The following is a 25800-nucleotide window of genomic DNA, read 5'->3' as shown; positions in this document are numbered from 1 at the left end:
GTTTTATGAAAACAGAATTCCCTATTTCCACTTCATGCACAATATTATTAGTCCTCCCCATTCTATTCCTGCATATGTCCTCATATTGCTGCAACAAACTTTTCAACTCAGTTCTTTGCTCCTAAGAGAGATGGTTCACTGTCATATCCCATTCCTCAAGGAATTCCTCATTATTTAATGTATTTTGAGGCACATCAAAATCTACACCATCTAAATTTGATTCCTCACATTGTGGGGCAGTAACTAACACCTGCTTCTCTAGTTCCCTCTCTCTATTATAATAAGGTTTCAATATATCTTCATGACATACCCGACACAGTTCAAATCTGTCCAAATTCCAGATGATGAGTCCCCAAACTGTTATGACATGGAGGTTGTACGCCTCTGTTAATTAAAACAAAGCACTCAGAAAAGCTTGCCTCATTATCTGTTAAAATGAGTGAGTGACAAAGAACTCTTAATTTCCACTATTTAAAGAAAAAAAATAACAATTTATTTTCCTAACTTTAATAGTGAACCCAAATAAAAACTATTCACAAATCCCAACCCCACCTTTTCTTAACTACTAACTATCTGACCCAACTCTATAAAAAATGCTGTTCCAATACTACAATTATTAAAAATTATATTAACTTAATCTCAAGACCACACAGTCTCTAATTTCTCTGCTGTCTTCAATCTTCCACCTACTGATCTCCCTGGGTCTACTTCTTTCTTCTTACTGTAAGTATGTTTTACTTGAAAAGGTACCTTTGATAGAGAATGTCTTCTAATTTCTTTGAGAGCAAGATGTTAGATGGGCAGTTAGTTCTCCAGCTCTATAGCAGTTGCTCAGCTGATAGATGGCAGTTGCTCTCTGACTAATTTTCAAAATGCCTGTGTATTTTAGACTCCCCAACATCATATCATCTCATCGGTCTAATGTTGTCAAAACAATAAATTCAAATTCAGTTAGGTTTAGTATCTTGGGCATAATTTAAACTAATTAGTTAAATTCAAATTGTTGCCAAAACAGCAACTAAAACTCAGGCATTCATTTAACAGCCAATGAATCTATTTTGGAACAGCTCATGTCCCGGCCTTTCCACTCGGGCAGCTGGGCCTGCACTTTAAGTTTACTTCAAAATTCAGAAGACACTCTCTATTTTAAAGTGAACATACATGCTTTTGACGTCATAACACTAGCGTGTCGGAGGCTGAGGGGTGACCTTATAGAGGTTTATAAAATCACGAGGGGCGTAGATCGGGTGAATAACCAGGGTTTTTTCACCATGGTAACTGAGTCCAAAACGAAAGAGCATAGGTTTAGGGTGAGAGGGGAAAGGTTTAAAAAGGACCTAAGCGGCAACTTTTTCTTGCAGAGGCTGGTGCATGTATGGAATAAGCTGCCAGAGGAAGTGGTGAAGCCTTGTACAATAACAACATTTAAAAGGCATCTGGATGGGTGTATGAATAGGAAGGGTTTAGGACTGGCAAATGGGGCTAGATTAATCTAAGATATCTGTTCAGCATGGATGAGTTGCAGCAAAGGGTCTCTCCATGCTGTACAGCTCCATGACTCTTTGACTCTGTAAATACTTTCAATAAGTTCAAGCATCATCCACTGGCCTACCCTCATTGATTATCTTAATCATTTCCTCAAAAAACTCAATCAAATTTGTGAGACAAAATCTCCTTGGCACAAAGCCATACTGACTAATCCTCTGATCATCTTGTATCTCTATTATGTCACCTCTCAACCTTCTTCTTTCTAACAAAAACAGCCTCAAGTCCCTCAGCCTATCCTCATAAGACCTTCCCTGCATACCAGGCAACATCCTAGTAAATCTCCACTGCACCCTTTCCAAAGCTTCCACATCCTTTCTATAATGCGGTGACCAGAACTGTACACAATACTCCAAGCACGGCCGCACCAGAGTTTTGGACAGCTGCAATATGACCTCATGGCTCTGAAACTCAATTCCTCTACCAATGAAAGCTAACACTCCATATGCCTACTTAACAACCCTATCAACCTGAGTGGAAACTTTCTGGGTTCTATGAACATGGACATCGAGATCTTCTGCTCATCTACACTACAAAGAATCTTACCATTAGCCCAATACTCTTTATTCCTGTTGCTCCTTCCAAAGTGAATCACCTCGCACTTTTCCGCATTAAACTAAATTTGCCACCTCTCAGCCCAGGTTCCTCTGTAACCTGCAATATCTTTCAGCACTATCCACTACTCCACCGATCTTAGCGACATCTGCAAATTTACTAACTTATCCTTCTACGCCCTCATCCAGGTCATTTATAAAAATGACAAACAATAGTGGCCCCAAAACAGATCCTTGTGATACACCATTAACTCCAGGGTGAACATTTCCCATCAACCACCAATTTTTAACCTAAACTGCCAAATCCCAATCCCATGCCTCCGTATTTTCTGCAATTTAATCTTGTTCTAAATTTTAGTTCCTTAAAATAGAACACAATTTTTGTTTAAAAATAAAATTTTCAGAGTAAAAAGAAATTTCCAGGGACTGAATTTACTGATTACAACTCTTACACCTAAAATTTTTAAAAGTAACGAATTAGATTATTTCTAGTGGCCCATGATGTGTTGATAAGTAAACAAGTGGAGAAAGTGAGAGATTAGTCATTTTGGTCCTTGCAATGGAAAAGTAGAATACACTTAAAAGGCATGAAGCTTGCAAATGTTGATATTCAAAGGGCTTGAACGTAAGAAACAAAAGTTATCATGAAGGTACAACAAGCAATTAGGAAGGAAAATAAGATGTTAGTCTTTAAGACAAGGGGATTGTTGGATGTTATAAAGATGTGGGTATACCTTTAAGAGAATTAAAAGCACTAGAACTACTGGACACACCACTGAAAGGTGACAATGTAACACTGGACCGGACAACTCAATTAGTTCGTTGCTTGGAGACAAAAACAAATTCAAATTTGGCCAATCAGTTTAAATTATACCCGAAACATAATAAACTCCAATCAAGTTTGAAATGAGTGTATTGACAATCTTAAAAACCAATGACACAATCCGATGCTTTGGAGTATAAGACCAGGGAAAATCGAACAGTGAAAAGGACATCTGCCACGTCCTAGCATGTAGGAGACTGCTTGAAAAAATATTTCTCTTTAATGTTCCTTTTCGATCAGTAACCTGTAACGCAGAAATTCCTAACAAGGAGAAAAGAAAATACAGGAAGATCCAAAAACAAGAACCTACAGTTGCCTGGTTTTGAGATAAGAAGTGTTGTTTTGTAACTTTTAATTGGGAGTTTTATTGGTCTAATATTATAGAAGGGAAGCTAAAAGATTAGAGAAAGAAATTGTAAATAGTGGTTAGTTTATTATTCTCTGTTATACTTTAAGACATAAAGTTGTTAATTTTTTCTTGATATAGTTCTTGCCCACTCGATTTTTACAGATTACTGCATGGGATAAATTTGTTTTTGTTTTGCTGGTTTTAAATTTACCCTTTGTCATAACACTAGTATAAAGAACTCTTGTTACAATTGGTTTTGTGAAGCCACACCTGGAATGTGTACAGTTTTGGTCTCCATATTTAGGCAAATATATAGATACACTGGCGACTTTTTAATGAATCTTCACTCGATTAGTTCCTGGGAAAATAGATAATAGGGTGTCCCAGTGATGAAACTTGGAGTAGATTGGATCTATATTCTCTAGAGTTTAAAAGAAAATGAGAGGTAATCTCTTTAAAACATAAAATTCTAAAGGGGCTTGATAGGGTAGACACTGATAGGTTGTTCCCCTTTTTGGAGAATCTAGAACATGGAAGTTACAGTCTCAGGTTAAGGGAACAATCATATGAGACTGAAATGAAGAAAAATTTGATTGGAATTGTTCATGCCAAAAGAGTGTGACTACTCTGTCATTGAATATGCTTCAGACCGAGATTGAGAGGTTTATTGTCTCTCAGGGAATGAACGTATATGGGGAGTGGCATTGAAGCCAACATTCAGCCATGACCGGTTGAATGGATGAGCAGGTTCAGGGGTTTGTGTGGACTACTTTTGTGTTCTTAAGCCACTGGCAAAGGCAGATATACAAGTATAAAAACAAAGGAACTGAGCGGCTGTAGGGGGTGTCTCGGTTGTTCAGCCTAACATTGGTGAGAGATCTCTCAAAACTCTGCACTTATTCTGTCGCATTGATCAGAAAATGAACTTGACTAGCCATATTAATGCAATACCTACAAGAGCAAATCAGAGGCGAGGAATACTGCAGTGAGTAACACATCCTGACTTCCAAAACCTGTCCACTATCACAAGACATAAGTTAGGAGTGTGATGGAATACTCCCCACTTGCCAGGATGAGCGCAATTCCAACAACATTCAAGAAGCTTGACTTCTTTCCGGACAAAGTAGACAACCAGGTGGTTGGAAGAACATACCAAGCCGGGCAGCATCAGGAGGTGGAGAGGTCGACATTTCAGAGGACAAAGCAGCCTACATGATTGGCATCACATCCACAAACATTCACTCCCTCTACCACCAACACTCAGTAGCAGCAGTGTGAACTTGGTATAAGGTGCACAGCATAAATTCACCAAAGATCCATAGACAGTACCTTACAAACCCACAACCATCAGTACCTAAAAGGACAAGGGCAGCAGATACATAGAAACATTGCCACAGCAAATTTCCCTCTGTGACTCACCACCGTGGCTTGGAATATATCACTGTTTCTTCAATGTTGTTAGGCTAAGATCCAAGAATTCCCTCCCTAATGGCATGGAATGCAGTATTCCAAGAAGGCAGTTTGCCAACACCTTCTCAAGGGCAACTATGAACAAGTAATAAAATGCTGGCTCAGCTAATAATGCCCATATTCCATGAGTGATTTTTAAAACGTTCAGTAGGATTTATATCAATCATCTGCTGAAATTACAGAAGGTGGTAATGAAACTTTGCTGAAGTTCAATCACAATGTATTTGCTCCAGAGTTTCAACAGATTAAAGAGATCATTGCATTATATTTCAATGACACTCAGGCTCATCTGGCAACTCTAATATACTCTGACTGAAAACATCTTCCATAGCCTATTTAACTGTGTCCTCCTTCAGCTAATACTTCCACTTCACATGATGCATCAACATTTCTGAGCTTTGGCGTCATTGGTTGTTTCTAACTTAAGCACATGATAAACTCAAGAATCCTGACTCCATCTCTTTCCAGAGTGCTTCCAATTTCTAAGCTCGTCTCTCACTTCTTCTAGTTCCTACCCTTACTGTTTCGAAAAGCCATCTTGCATCAGTTTTGTTCTTGCAGACCTGCAATCACCAAGGCTTCTTAATCAGAGGTTACAGTGCACCATCTCAATGCATCTCTGATACCTCTTACTTACTTTGTTACATCATCTCTTTCAATATGCTTAAATCCCAGCCCATGCCATATTGCCCATTATTGATTCAATGTATTTCCACAAAAGGTATGTATGGCATCCTCCAATTCACTTAGATACAACCCAAATCTCCTGGTTGTCACTTTTCCTTGAGTATTCTATGGTTTTGAAAGGTAGACCACCAGCAATGTAAGCCTTAGAGGCCATTCCACAATGAATCCTATGACAACCATTTCCTTGTTTTCATGAAGGCTACAGCCTCCTCTAATCCTAAAGCATTCCATGTACCTGACCAAGATCCATACATTAGGCATTTCCCACTCTACTATCTCCATTTGGTTTATATTTTCTCCTGATTCGGTCCATACAAATGTCACATGGGAAGGTAGTGAGGAGGATGAGAAGATGCTGCAGCCGACTATGGTTACGTTGGGTGAGTGGTCAAGAACAAATATGCCAGTGTGAAGTTATTCTCTTTGGTAGAAAAGAAATATGTTTTTAATGATATACGGAAATCTTTTGCATTCAGGGGACCTCGTGCATGCATCATTCCTGAAGAAGGGCTTATGCCCGAAACGTCGATTCTCCTGTTCCTTGGATGCTGCCTGACCTGCTGCGTTTTTCCAGCAACACATTTTCAGCATGCATCATAGTTAACATGGATGCAGAGTAAAACATGGGAAGATAGTTTTTACTACAACAGGATTTCAAATACAAAATTCTAATTACAGTTACAAAGGGTATCATGAGGCCATACCTGAAAAAATGTGTGCAGTTTTGGTTTGCTGACCTGTAGAAAGAAAGACATGCTCCACAGAGTATAATAAAGGGGATTGTCATATGTGGGATATAAATGAATTAATGTTATTTCTGCAAGTATAAATTCTGATACAGAATAGGAATGAGAAAATACATATTCAGCAAAAAGAAAGCATGAGACATGAATACAGAACAATGGTGGATATATGGGCAAACAGGAAAGCATCTGTTTCCCCCTTACACGGGGACACAGGAACAAACCCTAATCAAAGAGGTCAAAGTGGCCTCTGGATGGAAATAGATGCTGATAGAAGAAAAGATATGCTTAATCAATAATCTACAATAGACTGACGTCAAACACCCTTATGGGAGTCAGAGATAAGAGTTTGTCACGGACAAGACAGGATAAACAGAAGTTGTGGGATAAGTCTTAAGGAAATGAGTGACGTAAGCGAAGCAGGGAACAGACAATGGAATAAGGAAAAATATGGGGATTCAAACTGTATAAATTTCGAGAGTTTGTTGGATTTGGTGTGCATTTTGTCATTACCTTACCTGGTAATGAGACAGGGCACCCACCTATAGGTGTATAAATAAATGGCGGATTCAGATATTTGTCTCGGACTGAAATTATTAAAGTGAGTGAGCTTTTGTTTCTCACAATTGGGGGCTCGTGTCCGGGATTTTCTTCCATCACCGGGGGGAGTGGCTGGCCTTGGACACTGGGAAGACGCGTCCCGTTCCCCATTGAGGAGCGGTCTCGTGTCCCGGTTTGGTCTGCTCCCTTGGGTGACTGATGTGAATCCTATAAGAGAGACATCTGAATCAGACAGTGATAGGAGCTCGATAGAAAATACAGTGACAAAAGGGGCCAGGCAACTCTGTGCACAGACCAAGGTAAGAAAATTGACTTTTAAGTATTGCCTTGGTGGTCGGGATTGAGTTTTAGTAGTTAATAAGGGACTAACGAAGGAACTCAATATGGCTTGCGCTTTGGGTAAGAAAAAAGCCTCCGGGGAAACAAAGTAAGGAAAAGACAATGGAAATGGAGGCGGGGTCCCTTACAACATTCCTCCAGAAAGTCCTTTGGGCAGGATGTTGTGGAAATTGGCAAAATAATACTTGTGCAAGGGAGAAAGATGATTAAATATTGTTGCTTTGTATGGACTAAGGACTCCATTCTTCGTCCCGCTGTCTTCTGGCCAAAGTACAGATCGGACGAAGACTGGGTTTGTGAATATCTGAGTTTATATGTCAATGTGCGAGAGAGAGAATGAAAAGAGCTGTACAGCTGGTAGGAAGTTTAACCCTTTGTGATTTGGTTTGAATGCACATTTGTTTGTTGGTGATTGAATGTTTGCGTTTTATTCCCTGGTGCTTGAGTTCCAGGACTGTTTTGAATCTGATTTTTGTTATGGAAATTTAACATGATTTCTTTTAAGGTTAAGGATTCTATTGTGATTATGAAAAAAAAAGGAATGATAACTCCTGTTCTTTTTACAGATCATGACTGCCTTACTATCAGTTTCTAACTAATCTCTTTTATCTTTACATAAAAGCGATTTATAGAGGACAGTTGAAGTTTCAGTTCAACATTAGATTGTAGTAAAAGCAAAATTCTATGGTTAATATCTGTGACCTTGGATTCAGCCATTGTTCATGCATTAGAAGTTTTTTTAAAAAAAAAACTTGAGTAGACAAATTCTTTTAAGGCAAGTTCTGATTATTTTACGACTTATAGTATTGTAATTGAGCAATGATTGGTCAGGACTATTTAAGGAAACTAATTCTGGATCTAAATTAAAGGACTAAAACTGGGTAATTACAGTGAATTGCAAAATTGGGAACTGTATGCATTTTGCATTTTGACTATTAAATACTGAAGAAATGAACGTAAATATATATAAATATATTTATAAGTTAGGAACAGGCTTTGAAGGTTAGTCAAGCATGAATTGATGAATTGGTGTTTGAAGTTATGGGGAGCTAGAAATATTGCAATATTTCTTTAAAAAAAAGAAAAAGGGGAAAAACGTAACGACTTATCCCCTTTGGGAGGTACCCATAGGGGACAAAGAGATTGGGTTTGTAAGTGCCCCCCTCACCAGTGGGGAGGTCAGAACATTTAAAAAGGAAATGGAGGTCCTGGTTGAGGATCCGGTGGGGTTGTCTGAACAAATTGTTCAATTTTTGGGGCCCAGTCTGTATACCTGGGCTGAATTAATGTCTATTTTGAATATATTATTTACTGGGGAGGAAAGGGGACTTGTACGAGGAACTGCCATTAAAATATGGGACAGGGAACACCTGATTGGAGATGGGGATGCTGGACAGGGAGAGATGAAGTTTCCCCTCAGAGACCCCCAGTGGGAAAACCAAAACCCGGAGCATAGAGAAGAAATGAGGGAATTGAAAGACCTGATTCTAAAAGGAATAAGGGAGGCAGTTCCGAAGTCACAGAATTTGATTAAAGCCTTTGAAATTAGACAGGAGAAAGATGAGACCCCCTCAGCTTTCTTGCAAAGATTAAGGGACTCAATGCGGAAATACTCTGGAATGAACCCTGAGGACCCAGTGGCACAGGGTCTTTTGAAAGTACATTTTGTGACAAGAGCATGGCCAGACATACAGAGAAAGATACAGAAGATAGAAGGATGGAGTGAAAAATCATTAGATGAATTGTTGAGAGAGGCACAGAAAGTGTTTGTAAAGAGGGAGAGGACAAGGGGGAACATTTGATAGAGGGTTTGAGCGACAGGGGCAGAGATGGAAGTCGCTACAGGCAGGATGCTATTATTGTGGAAAGATAGGGCATTTTAAGCGGGAGTGTCCTGATCTACAAAGGGAAGAAAAGGCAATTCCGCTTATGAATTATGATGAAGAATAGGGGTGTCAGGGGTTCCTGCCCTCAGGAGCCCACCAGGAACCCTTGATAAACTTGAAGGTGGGACCGTGTAGGGAGGAGGTAATCTCCCTAGTAGATACGGGGCAGCACGGTCATCGCCAAATTTTAAACCAAAGAAAGTAGAAATGTTTACACGGTCAATTACTGTTTCGGGGGTGAAAGGGGAAGGATTTACTGTTCCAGTATTTGAACCTATGATGATAGAAGGTCCTAAGGATAGGATCACAGGGGAACTGCTGTATATCCCTGATATAGGAAGTAACTTACTGGGGAGAGATTTAATTATCCTTTTAGGACTGGAGATTGGAATTCAGGAAGAAGAATTAGTTGTACAACTGGCAATATTGACAGAGGATGCAGAGAGAGAGATAGACCCTATTGTATGGGCTAGAGAAGGGAATCGTGGAAAACTACAGATCCCTCCCCTTACAATAAATTTAAAATGGGAAGGGGACGTTGTCTGTGAACGACAATATCCTATTTCCATAGAAGGTAAACGGGGACTGCAGCCAGTAATTGAGGGACTGATTAGAGATGGTTTGTTGGAGCCATGTATGTCTCCTTATAATACCCCAATTCTACCAGTGCGGAAATCTGATGGAACTTATCGATTGGTGCAGGATTTGAGAACATTAAATCGAATAGTACAGATCAGGCACCCAGTGGTGCCAAACCCCTACACATTATTAAGTAAGATCCTTCATGATCACAAATGGTTTAGTGTGATAGATTTAAAGGATGCCTTTTGGGCTTGTCCCTTGGCGGAGGAAAGATTTGGGACTATCCCCCTATGAAATCTTATTTGAATTACCTTATCTGGGAACACAGGGAGAATTGCCAATTCCCGAAACTAAAGATTTGTTTTTAAAGAAGTATATACTGGGCTTGTCCTCCTCTTTATCTTTCCTCAGAAAACAGGGTCTATTGGCACAGACTCCGCCCCTTGAATTTGCTGTTCATCCCATCCGGCCAGAAGATTGAGTCTTAAAATCATGGACAGAGACTAAGCTGCAGCCAGACTGGGAAGGGCCGTACCAGGCTCTTTTGACCGAAACGGCAATAAGGACGGTGGAGAAAGGCTGGACTCACTACATTCGGATCAAAGGGCCAGTGGACCCTCCAGTTGAGGAAGAAGTCTGGACAGCCGAATCAACACAAGACCCGCTGAAACTCAGACTAAAGAGACTTTGAGTAATTGACTATACAGTGGCGATGCGGGCGCGGGATTATTTCTGTAAGATTGTATATTAAGCCTTTTTGTGTTTTAGCATAATGATCAGAATACTGGGAATACTTAGAGTTATGATGCTAGCCCTCTTGGTATTAGGATTTTGTCACATATCATTTTCATATGTATTATTAATGGTTCCTGAGTCTGATAATCCACAAGTAATAGACACTGATATATGTAGCTTAGTAAATTGTGGGAATGTAGCTAATCAGAGACAATACCGCAACTCAGAGATACATCTTAAGTCCTATGGGGATGGCCTCGGGGATGGTACCTGGTATAATGGTCTTGTCACAATACACCGGGCCCCCTTCCGACCAGCACGCGATTGTCCCAATAAAAAGTGTAACCCCATATATTTAATGATAAGAAAAACCACATGGCACGGAGCGGTTTTGGGAGGTGGCACTTATGAGGTACAATTAAATGAAACATTTGGGATTGAAATGAAAGCAAATAGGAAGGAGTTTGTGGGCTGTTGTTTTCGAATTAGCATAGGACAGGGAAAAATGGGTAGAATTACTGGGTAATGAGATACAACCTTTCACTCCTCCCAATGATCCTACAGTAGTAAAAATTATAGAGGTAAAGGATTTGAAACAGACCATCGAGATAGAGACTGGGTACGGGGATACAAATGCCTGGGTTGAATGAGTAAAGTATACTGTAAAAAGTCTGAACAAAAGCAATTGCTATGCATGTGCCTCCGGTAGGCCAGTGGCCCAGGTGGTTCCCTTTCCGCTCGGGTGGAAGCGAGACAGGAAGGGCATGAAATGTATGATAGCCCTGTATCAGGATGAGACTGCATGGAATGATAGGAATTGTACCTCCCTATCTCTGATGTTCCCTCCCTTGGAGGAGAAAGATGCAAAAGTTCCCCCCACATTTTCCGCCGCAGTTGGAAATCACACGTCATGTGTGCACAGGCGAGGTACGAGTCGGTCGAGACATTTGGGGGAGCTGAAATTATGTACAGAGATTAAGAATGTTACCGAAACGAAGAAGGGAGGGAACTACTCAGCATTAAAGGTTCCCCGAGCGGATCTGTGGTGGTACTGTGGAGGAAAAATATTGAGACCCACCCTACCTCCGGATTGGAGAGGGATATGCGCAATTGTACAATTGGCAATTCCATTTACCCTGGCATTTGAGAAGGAAAAGATAGTAGGGAAAAAGGGAAGGGGTAAGAGATTACTGTTAGATAATTCTTTTGATGACAGGATTTATCTTGATTCGGTAGGAGTCCCTAGGGGAGTGCCTGAATTCAAAGCTCGTAACCAGATTGCAGCAGGCTTTGAGTCAGCTCTCTTTTGGTGGGCAACAATTAATAAAAATGTAGACTGGATAAATTACATTTTTTATAATCAACAGCGATTTATAAAATTATACAAGAGAGGCGGTTAAAGGAATATCAGAACAGCTTGATGCGACAAGTAGGATGGCATGGGAAAACAGAATAGCCCTTGATATGATTTTAGCAGAGAAAGGGGGTGGTGGTTTTTATCCTTACTTCCCTGATAGTAGTAGTCGGGGTATTGGTGGCCATTGGCTGTTGTGTCATACCCTGTATACGAGGGCTCACCCAGAGGCTGATTGAAACAGCCTTGATGAAACGAATGCCCCTGAGGGGAATCAGACAGAGGAACTTTATCAACTAAATAATAAGGAGATGAGTGAGACTAAGATGGATGAAATCTCTGAAATGATGCTTGCGAATTTTGGGAACAATGTTTAAACAAAAAAAGAGACAAAAATGCAGAAGATAACAGATAGTAATGAAAAGAAAAAGGGGAAATTGTGGGATATAAATGAATTAATGTTATTTCTGCAAGTATAAATTCTGATACAGAATAGGAATGAGAAAATACATATTCAGCAAAAAGAAAGCATGAGACATGAATACAGAACAATGGTGGATATATGGGCAAACAGGAAAGCATCTGTTTCCCCCTTACACGGGGACACAGGAACAAACCCTAATCAAAGAGGTCAAAGTGGCCTCTGGATGGAAATAGATGCTGATAGAAGAAAAGATATGCTTAATCAATAATCTACAATAGACTGACGTCAAACACCCTTATGGGAGTCAGAGATAAGAGTTTGTCACGGACAAGACAGGATAAACAGAAGTTGTGGGATAAGTCTTAAGGAAATGAGTGACGTAAGCGAAGCAGGGAACAGACAATGGAATAAGGAAAAATATGGGGATTCAAACTGTATAAATTTCGAGAGTTTGTTGGATTTGGTGTGCATTTTGTCATTACCTTACCTGGTAATGAGACAGGGCACCCACCTATAGGTGTATAAATAAATGGCGGATTCAGATATTTGTCTCGGACTGAAATTATTAAAGTGAGTGAGCTTTTGTTTCTCACACATATGACAAAAGATTGAGTAGATAAGACATATATCCCTTAGAGTTTAGAAGAATTACAGTCATCTAATTGAAATGTAAGCTTTTGAGGAGCAAGAAAGGATAGATGCGGAAAAATAATCTAGAGGATGGTTACAAACGCAAAATAAAATATCTCAGACTGAGATATAGTATTTTGTTCACTCAATATTGTGAATAATTATAATTCTCTGTTCCAGAAAGTTGTACACTTTCAGTCATTGAGTATACTCCTGACAGAGGGTGGTAGATGTTTGGATCTAAGGATTAAAGGAATTGGATAAGATTAGATGATGGACATCAGCCAGCTATGATTTTGTTGATGACAAAGCAATCGCAGGGTGCCAAACAGTCTACTTCAGCTCCTAATTCTTATGCTTTAAACAGTGAGACTGAAGTCAGAAAAATATCTGACTTTGCTTGACAGGAATCTAGATTGAGGAATTGATTATAATAAAGCGTTATTTACCACATGATACAATGTTATCATTAAATAATAAAACTTCTGGCCATAGGACCATAAAACTCTGCCATTCAATCAGATTATGGCTGATCTAATAATCTTCAAATTGACTGTCTGCCGTTTCCTTATAACCCTTCATTTCCTTACTAATTAAAACTCTGCTATCCCAGTCATGAATGCATAATAATCCAGCATCAATAGCCCTCTGCGGTAAAGAAGTCCATATATTCACTACACTCAGAGTAGAAAACCTTCTCCAATATTTTTTAATGAACAATCCCTTATTCTGAGATTATGCCCTCTGGTCCTATTTTCTCCCACAATAGGAAACAGTTCCTCTGCATGTATCCACTTATGTCCACTACTAATCTTGTATGTTTCAATCAGGTTACCTCTCATTTTTCTAAATTTCAATGTGTCCAGGCCCAACGTATTACACCTCTACTCCTAAGACAATCCTTCCATTCCTGGTATCAGCCTAGTGAACCTTATCTGAATTTTCATCAATGCCAACATATCTTTCCTTAGATAAGGGGCCCAAAAGTGCTTATAGTATTCCAGCTGGGATCTGACTAATGCCTTCTATAGTTTAGCAAAACACCCCTACTTTCATGTGCCATGCCTTTTTCAAATAAAAGGCAATATTCTATCTGCCTTCCCTATTACTCACTAAGGTTGGGTGCTAGCTTTCTGTGATTCATAGAATGAAGCCTCCCAAACCTTTGCAGTTCTCAGCAGTCTTTCTCCATTTAAATAATATACAATGTAGTGCATAGTGATATAAAACCTTTGCAGCAACCTTTGCTCACTTTGCAGCATTCTAAAGAGAAAAGAAATTTAAATGCAATCAATACAGTAATTACATATTTTGCACAAGTTTTATTTTTAAATTGAAGGGAATTTATCGTGACCCAAGGCATTTTCAATTTGACAAGCTAAATTTAAATTGAATCTGGATTATAGCAATAAACTTGGCTGGCTACACCATTTTTACAAAATCAGTTCAGGCAACTTCCAAGCTTGGAACAATGAAATTGTAAGATTTGTAGCACAGAATATTGTTCAGAGACATTAATTAAAATTTAATAATTTAAATCAGACATTAAATAGAATCTATGAGAAGGATGAGAGACTTTTTAAATTAACGAATGAGATGCAGGTTTCTGATGTTTGCACTTCCCATACTATGTATCAGTTTCAGGATACTTCATATGACTTGGGATACAAACATGTAGGAAGTATGTGTGTATGAAGTGTCTCCAAATGTTTAAGCTCAAGCTCAGAACTTCTGAGATTAAGGGACACTTCAAGTAATGTACAGTATCAGGGAGATGATTTTCCTGGATTGCATGTTCTAGGAGAAGAATAGGAGGAGGTAGAAAGGAAAGTTTTCAGGGTGAGTGTCGATCTGAATTGTGTACTCAGCATTGCAGATTGCTGGGAGTAATGACCCTTTGAAAGAATGCATTCTGGAAAACAAAATATAAAGAATGAAATAGAAATGATTAGGAATGCAGTCATTAAAGGAGATTTTATAGCTAGGGGAAAAGACAGCCATTTCAGTTACTGTAATCATGTGTTCCACATAGTGTGTTGCCTCCCTAATGCTAGGGGTAAAGGACATCGATGAAGAAGAATATTCTGCAAGGCAGACTGAGGCATGCATTGATGCATTGATAAAAGTGACAGGCATAATGGATTGGGGCCAAAGTTGGACCCCAGACAGGTCTAATTTTACTTGAAACAGATAAGGTCATCTCAGTTGCCTATTGCTCCTTGACAGGGCAGAAAGGGGTACTGCAGATGCTGGAGATTAGAGTGGTGCTGGAAAAGCACAGCAGGTCAGGCAACATCCGAGGAGCAGGAAAAATCGACATTTTGGGAAAAAGCCTTCATCAGGAATGAGGCTGGGAGCCTCTGGGATGGAGAGATAAATGGGAGGCGGGGAGGGGGGAAGCGGGTGGAGAGCAAGGACAGAACCCCCCCCGGTTCTCACCTTCCACCCCACCAACCTCCACATAAATTGCAACATCTGCCGACATTTCCGTTACCTACAAATGGACCTCACCACCAGGGATATATTTCTCTCCCCACCCCTATCCGCTTTCCATAAAGACCTTTCTCTCTGCGACTACTTGGTCAGGTCGACACCCCCTAACAACCCACCCTCCCTCCAAAGGGGCCTTCCACAACCATCATAATTTCACCTGTATTTCCACAAGTCATTTATTGTATCTGTTGCTCCCGATGCAATCTCCTCTACACTGCAGATACTGGACACCTTCTCACAGAGTGCTTCAGAGAACATCTCTGGGACACCTGCACCAATCAAACTCACCGCCCAGTGGCCGAACAATTGAACTACCCCTCCCACTCTGCTGAGGACATGCAGAACCTGGGCCTTCTCCATCGGCACTCCCTCACTACCCGACGCCTGGAGGAAGAACACCTCAAGTTCTGCCTTGGGACCCTTCAACCCCATGGCATCAATATGGACTTCACCAGTTTTCTCATTTCCCCTCCCCCCACCTTACCCCAGTTCCAACCTTCCAGCTCAGCACTGTCCTCCTGACCAGTTTCATCTGTTTATCTTCCTTCCCACCTATCTGCTCTATCCTCCCCTCTGATCACCTATCACCTTTACCCCCACCTCCATCCAACTATTGCGCTCTCAGCTACCTTCTCCCCAGCCCCACCCCCCTCCCATTTTTCTCTCCACCCCCTCGGCTTCCAGCCTCATTCCTGATGAAGGGCTTTTGCCTGAAACATCAATTTTCCTGCTCCTCAGATACTGCCTGACTTGCTGTGCTTTTCCAGCACCACTCTAATCTTGACCCATTGCTCCTTGACAGCCAGCTATAACTATTGATAATTGTAGGGTGCACCAAGGGCCCATCCTGTGTGGAGGTTTTCAATTTGTAACATGGGCAACCCAAGTCAAACTGGGCCACATCCAAGCCACCTTGGCAGGAAAGGAGCGGTATGGTGGCTCAGTGGTTGGCACTTTTGCCTCACAGCACCAGGGACCCAGGTTTGATTCCATCCTCGGGTGACTATCTTTGTGGAGTTTGCATATTCTCCCTGTGTCCCTTCCCTCAGTTCAAAGATGTGCACGTTAGGTGGATTGGCTATGCTAAATTGCCCATAGCCTCCAGGGATATATAGATTAGGTGGGTTAGCCATGGGAAATGAGGGGACAGTACATAACAACGTTTGGCATAACTAGGATTTATGCTTCGATCTCAGTGGTTAAAGTGGGAGATAACGAGTTAAAAGAGACAGGTAGAAATGTGGGGAATATTAAAACTCATGGGGCTGACTGGAAGAGAAAGGCAGAAAGGACCAAGATAGTTTGAGACATCACCTTGATTGACAGGCTGAGCATGCAATTCACTCCATGAAGTGTGAGGCCCTTCCAGGGGCAATAGTATTAGTTAGACATTCACAGGTTAAAGGCAGCTGTTATCACAGAATTCTGGATGTGAACTTCATACATTGAATCATTGGTATGTCTTCAGGGACAAAAAGGATCTTTACAAGAAGGACTGCACCTAAACTGGCGAGGAACAAATATCCTGTCAGGGAGGTTTTGCACAAGGGAGGCTTTAAATGTGTGCCATGGAGCAGGAATCAGAGAATTAGGTCAACAAATAAAACGACTGAGGAGGAGTCTGAGACTAAGGCCAGCAAGACAAAGAGGAAGAACAGACAAGGAGAGGTTGTTGAACACAATTGGGACTGGCGGTCTGAAGGGTATTTAATTTAATGTGAGGAGTATGACAGGTAAGACGAATGAACTTAGATATATACATATATATATAAAAAACCATGATTTGTAGCTATTAAAGTGGGAAAGGTTATGACAAAAGATGATTAATGAAGGGAGGGCATTAGATGCTGTCCAAATGAATTTTAGCAAGGTCTTCAACCAGGTCCCTCATGGCAGGCTAAAAGGTGAAATCACATGCGACCTGCAGTAAGCGGGAAAGATGGATACAGAAGACTAGTGGGGGAAGGGTGTTTTTCAGACTGGAGATCTGTGACCAGTGGTGATCCACAGGGATCAGTGCTGGAACTCCTGTTGTTTGTAATATAAATAAATCTTTAGGAGGAGAATGTTGGTGGCTTGATTAGTAAGTTAGTGAACAACATTGTTGGAGCTGCCTGTTTTTGAGAGACACAAAATGGTAGAATAAAAAAAATGTATGTATATATATGGAAGGGTATTTGAGAAAGGAATTATTCAAAGGCAAAAGAAAACATTATCTGAATGGCAAGATTCCAAAGAATGCAAACATAGATTAGATTCCCTACAGTGTGGAAACAGGCCCTTCGGCCCAACAAGTCCACACCGACCCTCTGGAGAGTAACCCACCCAGACCCATTTCCCTCTGACTAATGCACCTAACACTATGGACAATTTTGCATGGCCAATTTACCTGGCCTGCACATCTTTTGGACTGTGGGAGGAAACCGGAGGAAACTCACACAGACATGGGAAGAATGTGCAAACTCCACATAGACAGTCGCCCGAGGCTGGAATTGAACCTGGGACCCTGGTGCTGTGAAGTGCTCACCACTGAGCCACTATGCCAGCCCTTAGAGATACATAAGATTCAAAAAAAGATATTTGGAAGGTTTGTAAAACACAGAAGAAAATAATGAAATTGTAATTCAAAAACTTTGAAAAAATCACTACAATAAGCAATTAATTCTAGTGTCATTAAGGACGTGATCAGCCATAAAAACAGCAACTAACGTTACCTTGCAGAAATTAGTTGTCTCTAAAACTATTTACAATATTAATAAATAAAGTTAAAAGATTCTTTAAATAATCAGAGATAGATTTTAACGCAACTATAAAACATTAATGAGATGCCTGGCATATTTTGTCTCATTAGCTAAAAAGTGTGAGCAGTAGGAATAATCATAAAATTTATAATTATTAATATTATGAATTTATATAAATCGACTTTTTTTTTATATAAAAGGGCTAATGGAATCTGATAAGACATAGCCAGTATAATGGATAATTGAATTCAATCAGTCCTTAGAGATAAGAGGACAGCCAGTAATTTTGGATTGCAATATAGAAAGATCCAAAGGCCTAGATATTACAAAATTGTTAAATACCATTTAAAAAACTAAGAATCTAGGGCTGTCCATAGTAGCGTCCTTCACTGATCAGTTGTTGTTCAAGATTGGTCCCACAGAAGGAGAGGGTAGAGTAGCCACATTATGTACGATCAGCGTAACACAAAATATATAAAAATACTGTTTTTGTACTGTAAAATCAGTGTGTCATTGATCACTCTTCCGACCTGAGCTGAAGATTATGAAAGTAATTGTGTTTTTACGTTAAAGCCAGATTCAAGGAAGATCCTTTGACCCACTTTCTGCACTAACTGGTTTTTGCTTGAATAAAAGTCCACTTCTGCCTGAATCCTGCTGCCACCTGAGTCTTTGTCCCCAATTGGAGGAATCTCAATCCTACAAACAAACATTGGGGAGCTGTGGATAGTGAGGATTGTCAGAGGATACAGAAGAATATAGATAGGCTAGAGGCAGAGAATTGGCAGATTGCATTTGTTCAGATTAAATTCCAAGTGATGCATTTTGGAAGGGGAATATTGAAAAATTGGCAGACCTATTAGCAGCATCAACATAAAGGGATTGAGACTCGGAGGCCCATAATTCCCTGAAAGTGGCAACACAAGTGGATAACGTGGTCGAGAAGGTGTATGAAATGTATGCATTCATCGCTCGGTACATAAAATATAAAAATTAGCAAGTGATTTTGCAATTGTATAGAACAGATCACAGTTGGAATATTGTGTTCAATTCTGGATGCCACACTCACAATGAGGATGTGGGGGCTTTGGAAAGGGTACAGAAACATTAACAGGATGTCACCTGTCATGGAGGGTATTGACTAGGAGTAGATATTGGACTGTGACGATGTTGTCACTTTAAAAAGGTTATTTTATCCTTAGTTTTTTTCCCCCAAGAGAGGTCATAAAAGCTGAAGAATCTAGTTTAAAATAGAAGGGGAATGGGCAATTCTCCCAGTTCAGGCTTTTTCTAGTTTATTTTGGGGAATTGCAAGCTTCAGTAAAGAATTCCTTTGACTTTCTTCTGAAATCTCTCTCTGAAAGTTGTTTCTCCCCTACCTGTAAGAATCTGTGTTTGAATTTACCTTTTTGCCAAGGGGTGAGATTATAGAATGTTACTATATTGGAACAATTAATTAGTTAATTTGCTGTATTGGGTTGGGTTAGGTTTTCCAGTACAATTACTCTAAATTCTGCTTTATTTTGTGTTTCAACTGTAGTGTTTAAATAAATTCTGTTTTCCTTAAAGCAGAATGGTTTGACCAGTTGTATCAAGCCTGGAAAACCCACTTCAAATCTAACTTGAAATATTTTGAGGAGGTCTGGCCTCATTCATAACATAGACAAACCTAGTTTGTTATTACTTAAGCAAAGGATGAAGGACAACTTGATAGAAGTCTACTAAACTATGAGAGGCATAGATAGAATGACAGAATGGTTATTTGGAGTTGTTTTCCCAGGGTAAAAATTCCAATTACTAGGGGGACTTTGGCTTCAGGTAAAAGGAGTGAGTTTAGAGATATGGAAACAAGCTTTTTTTAAAAAAAAACAGAGGAATGCACTACCAGAGGTGGTGGAGGCACATATAATAGCAATGTTTAAGAAGCATCTTGACCAATGTATGATTAGGCCATGGATAGAGGCATATAGACCATCGAGGCAAAGAAGGTTTTTTTTTGTTTAGGAAAGCATATGTCAGCACAGTCTTGGTGGGCCAAATGGCCTTTTCCTGCACTGTACTGTTGTCATCTGAATAATCTGTTTAGGTAAACCTTCCATTAGTGCTGCCTGCAGTGACTAAAGTTCAAAAGTACTGAAGGACATCTTGAGATTATAAAAACTGTCATTAAAAAAGTATTTCTGTTTCTTAATTTCATGGAGTCAGACTTAAATAGCAACAAAAGATCCTTTTGCCCATCTTATCTCTGCCAATCAAGCAACCTATTTAATCTAATTCCATTTTCCAGCACTCTATCCATTACCTTGCCTACTATGATGTTTCATATGTTCATCTTAATACTCTCAGATGTTTTAAGGGTTCTCACCTCTACAACACTTTTAGGCAGTAAGTTCTAAATGCCTACATCTTCTGATTGAAAAAAGTTTTCCTTAAATCTCCTCTAAACCTCCTGCTCCTTACCTTTAAACTGTACCCCAAGTTACTGGGCTCTCTACTAACTTGTAATGTTTCTTCCCTTCGAAAACACTCAATTTTGTATGGCTCAATCTAGTCCTCCCTTAGCTTTCTCTAGTCCAAAGAAAACAATGGGGAGGCATCAGCCTAGGAGTATTAACATTAGACTATTAATCTTGAGACACAGGTAAGTTCCAGGAAGCAGGAATTGAATTCTGCCATTGCAGATAATAGAATTTGAATATAATAAATATCTGAATGTAAGAACCTAATGATGATCATGAAATAATTGCAACTGTTGTGGAAAACCCCTCTGCTCTCCAATGCCTTATAGAGAAGGAAACTGCTGTCCTTACCTCGTCTGGCTCATGAGACTCCAAACCTACATCAATATGGTTGACTCTGAACAATTACGGATGGGGAATAAATGCTGGCCTGGGCAGCAATGTCCTATAACTAACACTCTTGAGTCTTGGCAATATGCTTGTAAATTTCTTCTGCATTAATTATAAATCAAGTCAAATCATATCTAGTTCTTGATCGGATGGTAAATTGAGCAGAGCAGTGGCAAATGGAATTCAGTTCTGATAAATGCAAGGTGATGCATTCTGGGAGGTCTAATAAGGGAATGATATATGCATTGAATGATGGGTCCCGAGGAAGTCCCGAAGAACGACGAGACCTTGGTGTACAAGTCTATAGACTCCTGAAGGTGTCAGCAGAGGTAGACAGGGTGGTGAAGGCAGCAGACTGATGCTTGCATCCATTAGCTGAGGCATAGGATATAGGAGCAAGAAAGGCTTTATCAAACATTGGTTAGGGCAAAGATGGAATACTGTGTGCAGTAATCGCCAATTATCAGAAGGACATGATTGCATGGTGCAGATCAGATTCATTGGAATGTTTCCTGGGATTTAAAAAATCTGTTACGAGGACAGACTGGATAGATTAGATTTGTTTTCCTTGCAGCAGAAGAGACTAAGGGGGTATCTCACTGAAACATACAAAAGTTTGAGGTTATAGTCAGGGTAGATTGTGAGAATCTCTTCCCCATGGCAGACATGTCTGAGAGCAGAGTGCACAAGTTTAAGTGAGGAGTAAATGGTTTTGAGGAGATAGGAGAAAAGAAATTACCCAGAGGGTGATAGAAGTATATACCACACTGACTGAGAGGGTGGAGGAGACAGGTACTCTTGCAACATTTAAGCAGCATCTGGATGAGTACTTCAAATGCGAGGGCATCGCAGGCGATGGACCTTTCAAAGCTGGTAAATGGGTTTAGTATAGTTTAGTATTTGGGCTTCAAGAACCAGTCTTCAAACGTTTATGGTAGTTTAACTAAACATTGGTAGTATTCTTTATATTTCCCAACCAAATAAATATCAAACAAAACTCATCATTAATGCTTAAAATTAATTCTGAGTTCAAGTACTTTCCTAGGAACAATAGCTGTCCAAATGCATGGCCCATTTTTTACTGTTTTGACTTTAAAACAAACCCAAAAACCAGATAACGCATTAAGCACATTTTAAAACTTTAATGTCAAACTACATATAAAAAGAAACTTTTCATACATTTAGATGCTGCCTGCTTTTACAAGCATGAGTTTTTTTTTGTTTCAAAGATCTATTCTGCACAGAATACACAGTTAGAATGTTTTTGGGGAAACTATATTTATACAAAAAAAATCTGCCACAGGGATGTATTGTTCTACAAATATCCTCATTGAAGTTTTAACTTTGATTTACACAACTAATTAGAAATCGAAGTTCATCAAGCTCTGGTCCAACATGTTCTCTTCTGAAGTTTATTCAGCATCTCAACAGAACTGTGAAAAACAAAATTAGACTAGAATGTTATAACATTTCAAAAGCTGTATTAAATTAACGAATCAAGGCTTCAACTATATGAAGCTATAAATATCAGAAGACACCACCTCTATTTAAAACAAAAGGCAGCATGGAAGGAAGCAATTGGCCCCTTGTGTCTGAGCTGGCAAGCAACCACTCAGTCCGGTCCCAGTTTCGAATTATAGCTTTAGGTTACAGGTTTTCATTTCTAAAAGCAAAATTACGTTGCCTGGTATGGAAGGTGCTAGCCACGAAGAGAGGTTGAGTAGGTTAGGATTGTTTTCATTAGAAAAAAGCAGATTGAGGGGGGGACCTGACTGAGGTCTACAAAATCAGGAAGGGTATAGACAGGGTAGAGAGAGATAAGCTTTTTCCCAGGGTGAGGAATTCAATAACGAGAGGTCACGCATTCAAGGTGAGAGGAGAAAAGTTTAAGGGGGATACACGCGGCAAATGCTTTACACAGAGGGTGGTATTGCCAGAGGTGGTGGAGGCAGGCACAGTAGACTAATTTAAGATGCATCTGGACAGATGCATGAGTAGGTGGGGAGCAGAGGGATACAGATTCTTAGAAATTAGGCGATAGGTTTAGACAGTGGATTTGGATCAGTTCAGGCTTGGAGGCCGAAGGGCGTGTTCGTGAGCTGTAAATTTTCTTTGTTCTTTGAGTGTTTCTCCCTCTAGTACCCTTTCAGACAGAGAATTCAAGATCCATATAACACTGTGTGCGCATGCGTGTTTTTCCTCTTGAATACATTGGAAAGGGCAAAAATGTTTCCTCATTGTGTAAAATCTTATAAAGTTGCCCTTTTCTTAAAATACATAACAAATCCTCATTTAAGGTGCACCTACTAGACTACATCAATTTTCTAAGGATGTATTTCAGATTTAAAGGTCTCACCTTCCATCTATTTCCGCAGTTATTGCATACGACAAATGTGGTCATTGGTTCATCAGCACTACGAGTTTGAACCTAATAGAGTTCAAAGAAAAAGGACACTGTTAGGCATTTCTTCTCTGGACCACTGAGTTGAGTTTTAGATTGACACAATGAAGACTACAATGTAACAAACAAGGAGGTCAATTCCTGCAATTGGATTTTAAATTAGAAAGTTAACGGAATCAAATTTGGCAAGACATACGGTCCAGGAGGAGAAACTCAGTACTGCAGATGCTAGAGATCAGAAAGGAGGTAAAAACAATGACTGCAGATGCTGGAAACCAGATTCTGGATTAGTGGTGCTAGAAGAGCACAGCAGTTCAGGTAGCGTCCAAGGAGCTTCGAAATCGACGTTTCGGGCAAAAGCCCTTCATCAGGAATAAAGGCAGTGAGCCTGAAGCGTGGAGAGATAAGCTAGAGGAGGGTGGGGGAGGGGAGAAAGTAGCATAGAGTACAATGGGTGATTGGGAGAGGGGATGAAGGTCAGGGAGGAGAGGGTGGAGTGGATAGGTGGAAAAGGAGATAGGCAGGTAGGACAAGTCCGGACAAGTCATGGGGACAGTGCTGAGCTGGAAGTTTGGAACTAGGGTGAGGTGGGGGAAGGGGAAATGAGGAAACTGTTGAAGTCCACATTGATGCCCTGGGGTTGAAGTGTTCCGAGGCGAAAGATGAGGCGTTCTTCCTCCAGGCGTCTGGTGGTGAGGGAGCGGCGGTGAAGGAGGCCCAGGACCTCCATGTCCTCGGCAGAGTGGGAGGGGGAGTTGAAATGTTGGGCCACGGGGCGGTGTGGTTGATTGGTGCGGGTATCCCGGAGATGTTCCCTAAAGCGCTCTGCTAGGAGGCGCCCAGTCTCCCCAATGTAGAGGAGACCGCATCGGGAGCAACGGATACAATAAATGATATTAGTGGATATGCAAGTAAAACCTTGATGGATGTGGAAGGTTCCTTTAGGGCCTTGGATAGAGGTGAGGGAGGAGGTGTGGGCGCAGGTTTTACAGTTCCTGCGGTGGCAGGGGAAAGTGCCAGGATGGGAGGGTGGGTCGTAGGGGGGCATGGACCTGACCAGGAGGGAACAATCTTTGCGGAACGCGGAAAGGGGTGGGGAGGGAAATATATCCCTGGTGGTGGGGTCTGTTTGGAGGTGGCGGAAATGTCGGCGGATGATTTGGTTTATGCGAAGGTTGGTAGGGTGGAAGGTGAGCACCAGGGGCGTTCTGTCCTTGTTATGGTTGGAGGGGTGGGGTCTGAGGGCGGAGGTGCGGGATGTGGACGAGATGCGTTGGAGGGCATCTTTAACCACGTGGGAAGGGAAATTGCGGTCTCTAAAGAAGGAGGCCATCTGGTGTGTTCTGTGGTGGAACTGGTCCTCCTGGATGCAGATACGGCGGAGGCGGAGAAATTGGGAATACGGGATGGCATTTTTACAAGAGGTAGGGTGGGAAGAGGTGTAATCCAGGTAGCTGTGGGAGTCGGTGGGTTTGTAAAAAATGTCAGTGTCAAGTTGGTTGTCATTAATGGAGATGGCGAGGTCCAGGAAGGGGAGGGAGGTGTCAGAGATGGTCCAGGTAAATTTAAGGTCAGGGTGGAATGTGTTGGTGAAGTTGATGAATTGCTCAACCTCCTCGCGGGAGCACGAGGTGGTGCCAATGCAGTCATCAATGTAGCGGAGGAAGAGGTGGGAAGTGGTGCCGGTGTAATTACGGAAGATCAACTGCTCTACGTAGCCAACAAAGAGACAGGCATAGCTGGGGCCCATACGTGTGCCCATGGCTGGTCAGGGTGGAATGTGTTGGTGAAGTTGATGAATTGCTCAACCTTCTCTCAGGAGCACGAGGTGGCACCAATGCAGTCATGAATGTAACGGAGGAAGAGGTGGGGAGTGGTGCCGGTAAGTTGTGTGTGAGGTGTCCAAGATGGTCCAGGTGAGTTTGACGTTGGGGTGGAAGGTGTTGGTAAAGTTGATGAGCTGTTCACCTTGAGGTAGCACCGATACAGTCATCGATGTAGCAGAGGAACAGGTGGGGGTGGTTCCGGTGTAACTGTGGAAGTTGGACTGTTCCACATAGCCGACAAACAGGCAGGCATAGCTGGGTCCCATATGGATGCCCTCGCTACCCCTTTGGTTTGGAGGAAGTGAGGAGATTGGAAGGAGAAATTGTTGAGGATGAGGAGCAGCTTAACCAGGTGGATAAGGCTGTCGGTGGAAGGGTAGTGGTTGGGTCGATGTGAGAGGAAGAAATGGAGAACTTGGAGACCTTTGTCGTGTCGTACAGGGACTGGATGTCCATGGTGAAGATGAGGCGTTGAGGGCTAGGGAAACGTAAATCTTGGAGGAAGTAAAGGGCATGGGTGGTGTCCCGAACATAGGTGGGGAGTTCCTGGACTAAGGGGGACAAGACGGTGTCAAGGTATGCAGAGGTGAGTTCAGTGGGACAGGCGCAGGCTGAGACAACGGGTCGACCGGGGCAGTCAGGTTTGTGAATCTTCGGTAGGAGATAGAATTGGGCTGTGCAGGCTTCTCGGACAATGAGGTTGGAGACTGTGGGTAGGAGATCCCCGGAGGTGATGAGGTTATGGATGGTCTGGGAAATGATGGTTTAGTGAATGGGAGGTTGGGTTGTGATCAAGGGAGCAGTAGGA

At 41.2% G+C, this 25800-nt stretch overlaps 1 protein-coding gene and 1 long non-coding RNA gene across 2 annotated transcripts in view; one reads left to right on the top strand and one right to left on the bottom strand.

The window, feature by feature from the left end:
- The first annotated feature begins 6223 nt into the window (after nt 1–6223).
- Nucleotides 6224–12595, top strand: LOC148150172 (uncharacterized). The gene is made up of 2 exons (XR_015756990.1): nt 6224–7031; nt 9951–12595. It is a non-coding gene; the product is annotated as an uncharacterized LOC148150172 (long non-coding RNA).
- A 9297-nt stretch (nt 12596–21892) lies between these two features.
- The window catches only part of tcea1 (transcription elongation factor A (SII), 1), an 85071-nt gene continuing 81163 nt past the window's right edge, over nt 21893–25800 (bottom strand). Inside the window, exons 9-10 of the mRNA XM_043688334.2 lie at nt 23122–23193; nt 21893–22198 (exon numbers count right to left, since the gene is read on the bottom strand). Of these exons, the coding sequence (XP_043544269.2) occupies nt 22190–22198; nt 23122–23193 (81 nt within the window). The 3' untranslated portion in view covers nt 21893–22189. The remainder of the gene's footprint in view (nt 22199–23121; nt 23194–25800) is intronic.

Source organism: Chiloscyllium plagiosum, unplaced genomic scaffold, assembly GCF_037043375.1.
Source record: "Chiloscyllium plagiosum isolate Xiang-an unplaced genomic scaffold, Cpla_swu_hap1 HiC_scaffold_4, whole genome shotgun sequence".
NCBI lineage: Eukaryota > Metazoa > Chordata > Chondrichthyes > Orectolobiformes > Hemiscylliidae > Chiloscyllium > Chiloscyllium plagiosum.
The sequence above is the reverse complement of the archived record's forward strand: the minus strand, read 5'-3'. Positions and strand labels throughout refer to the sequence as shown.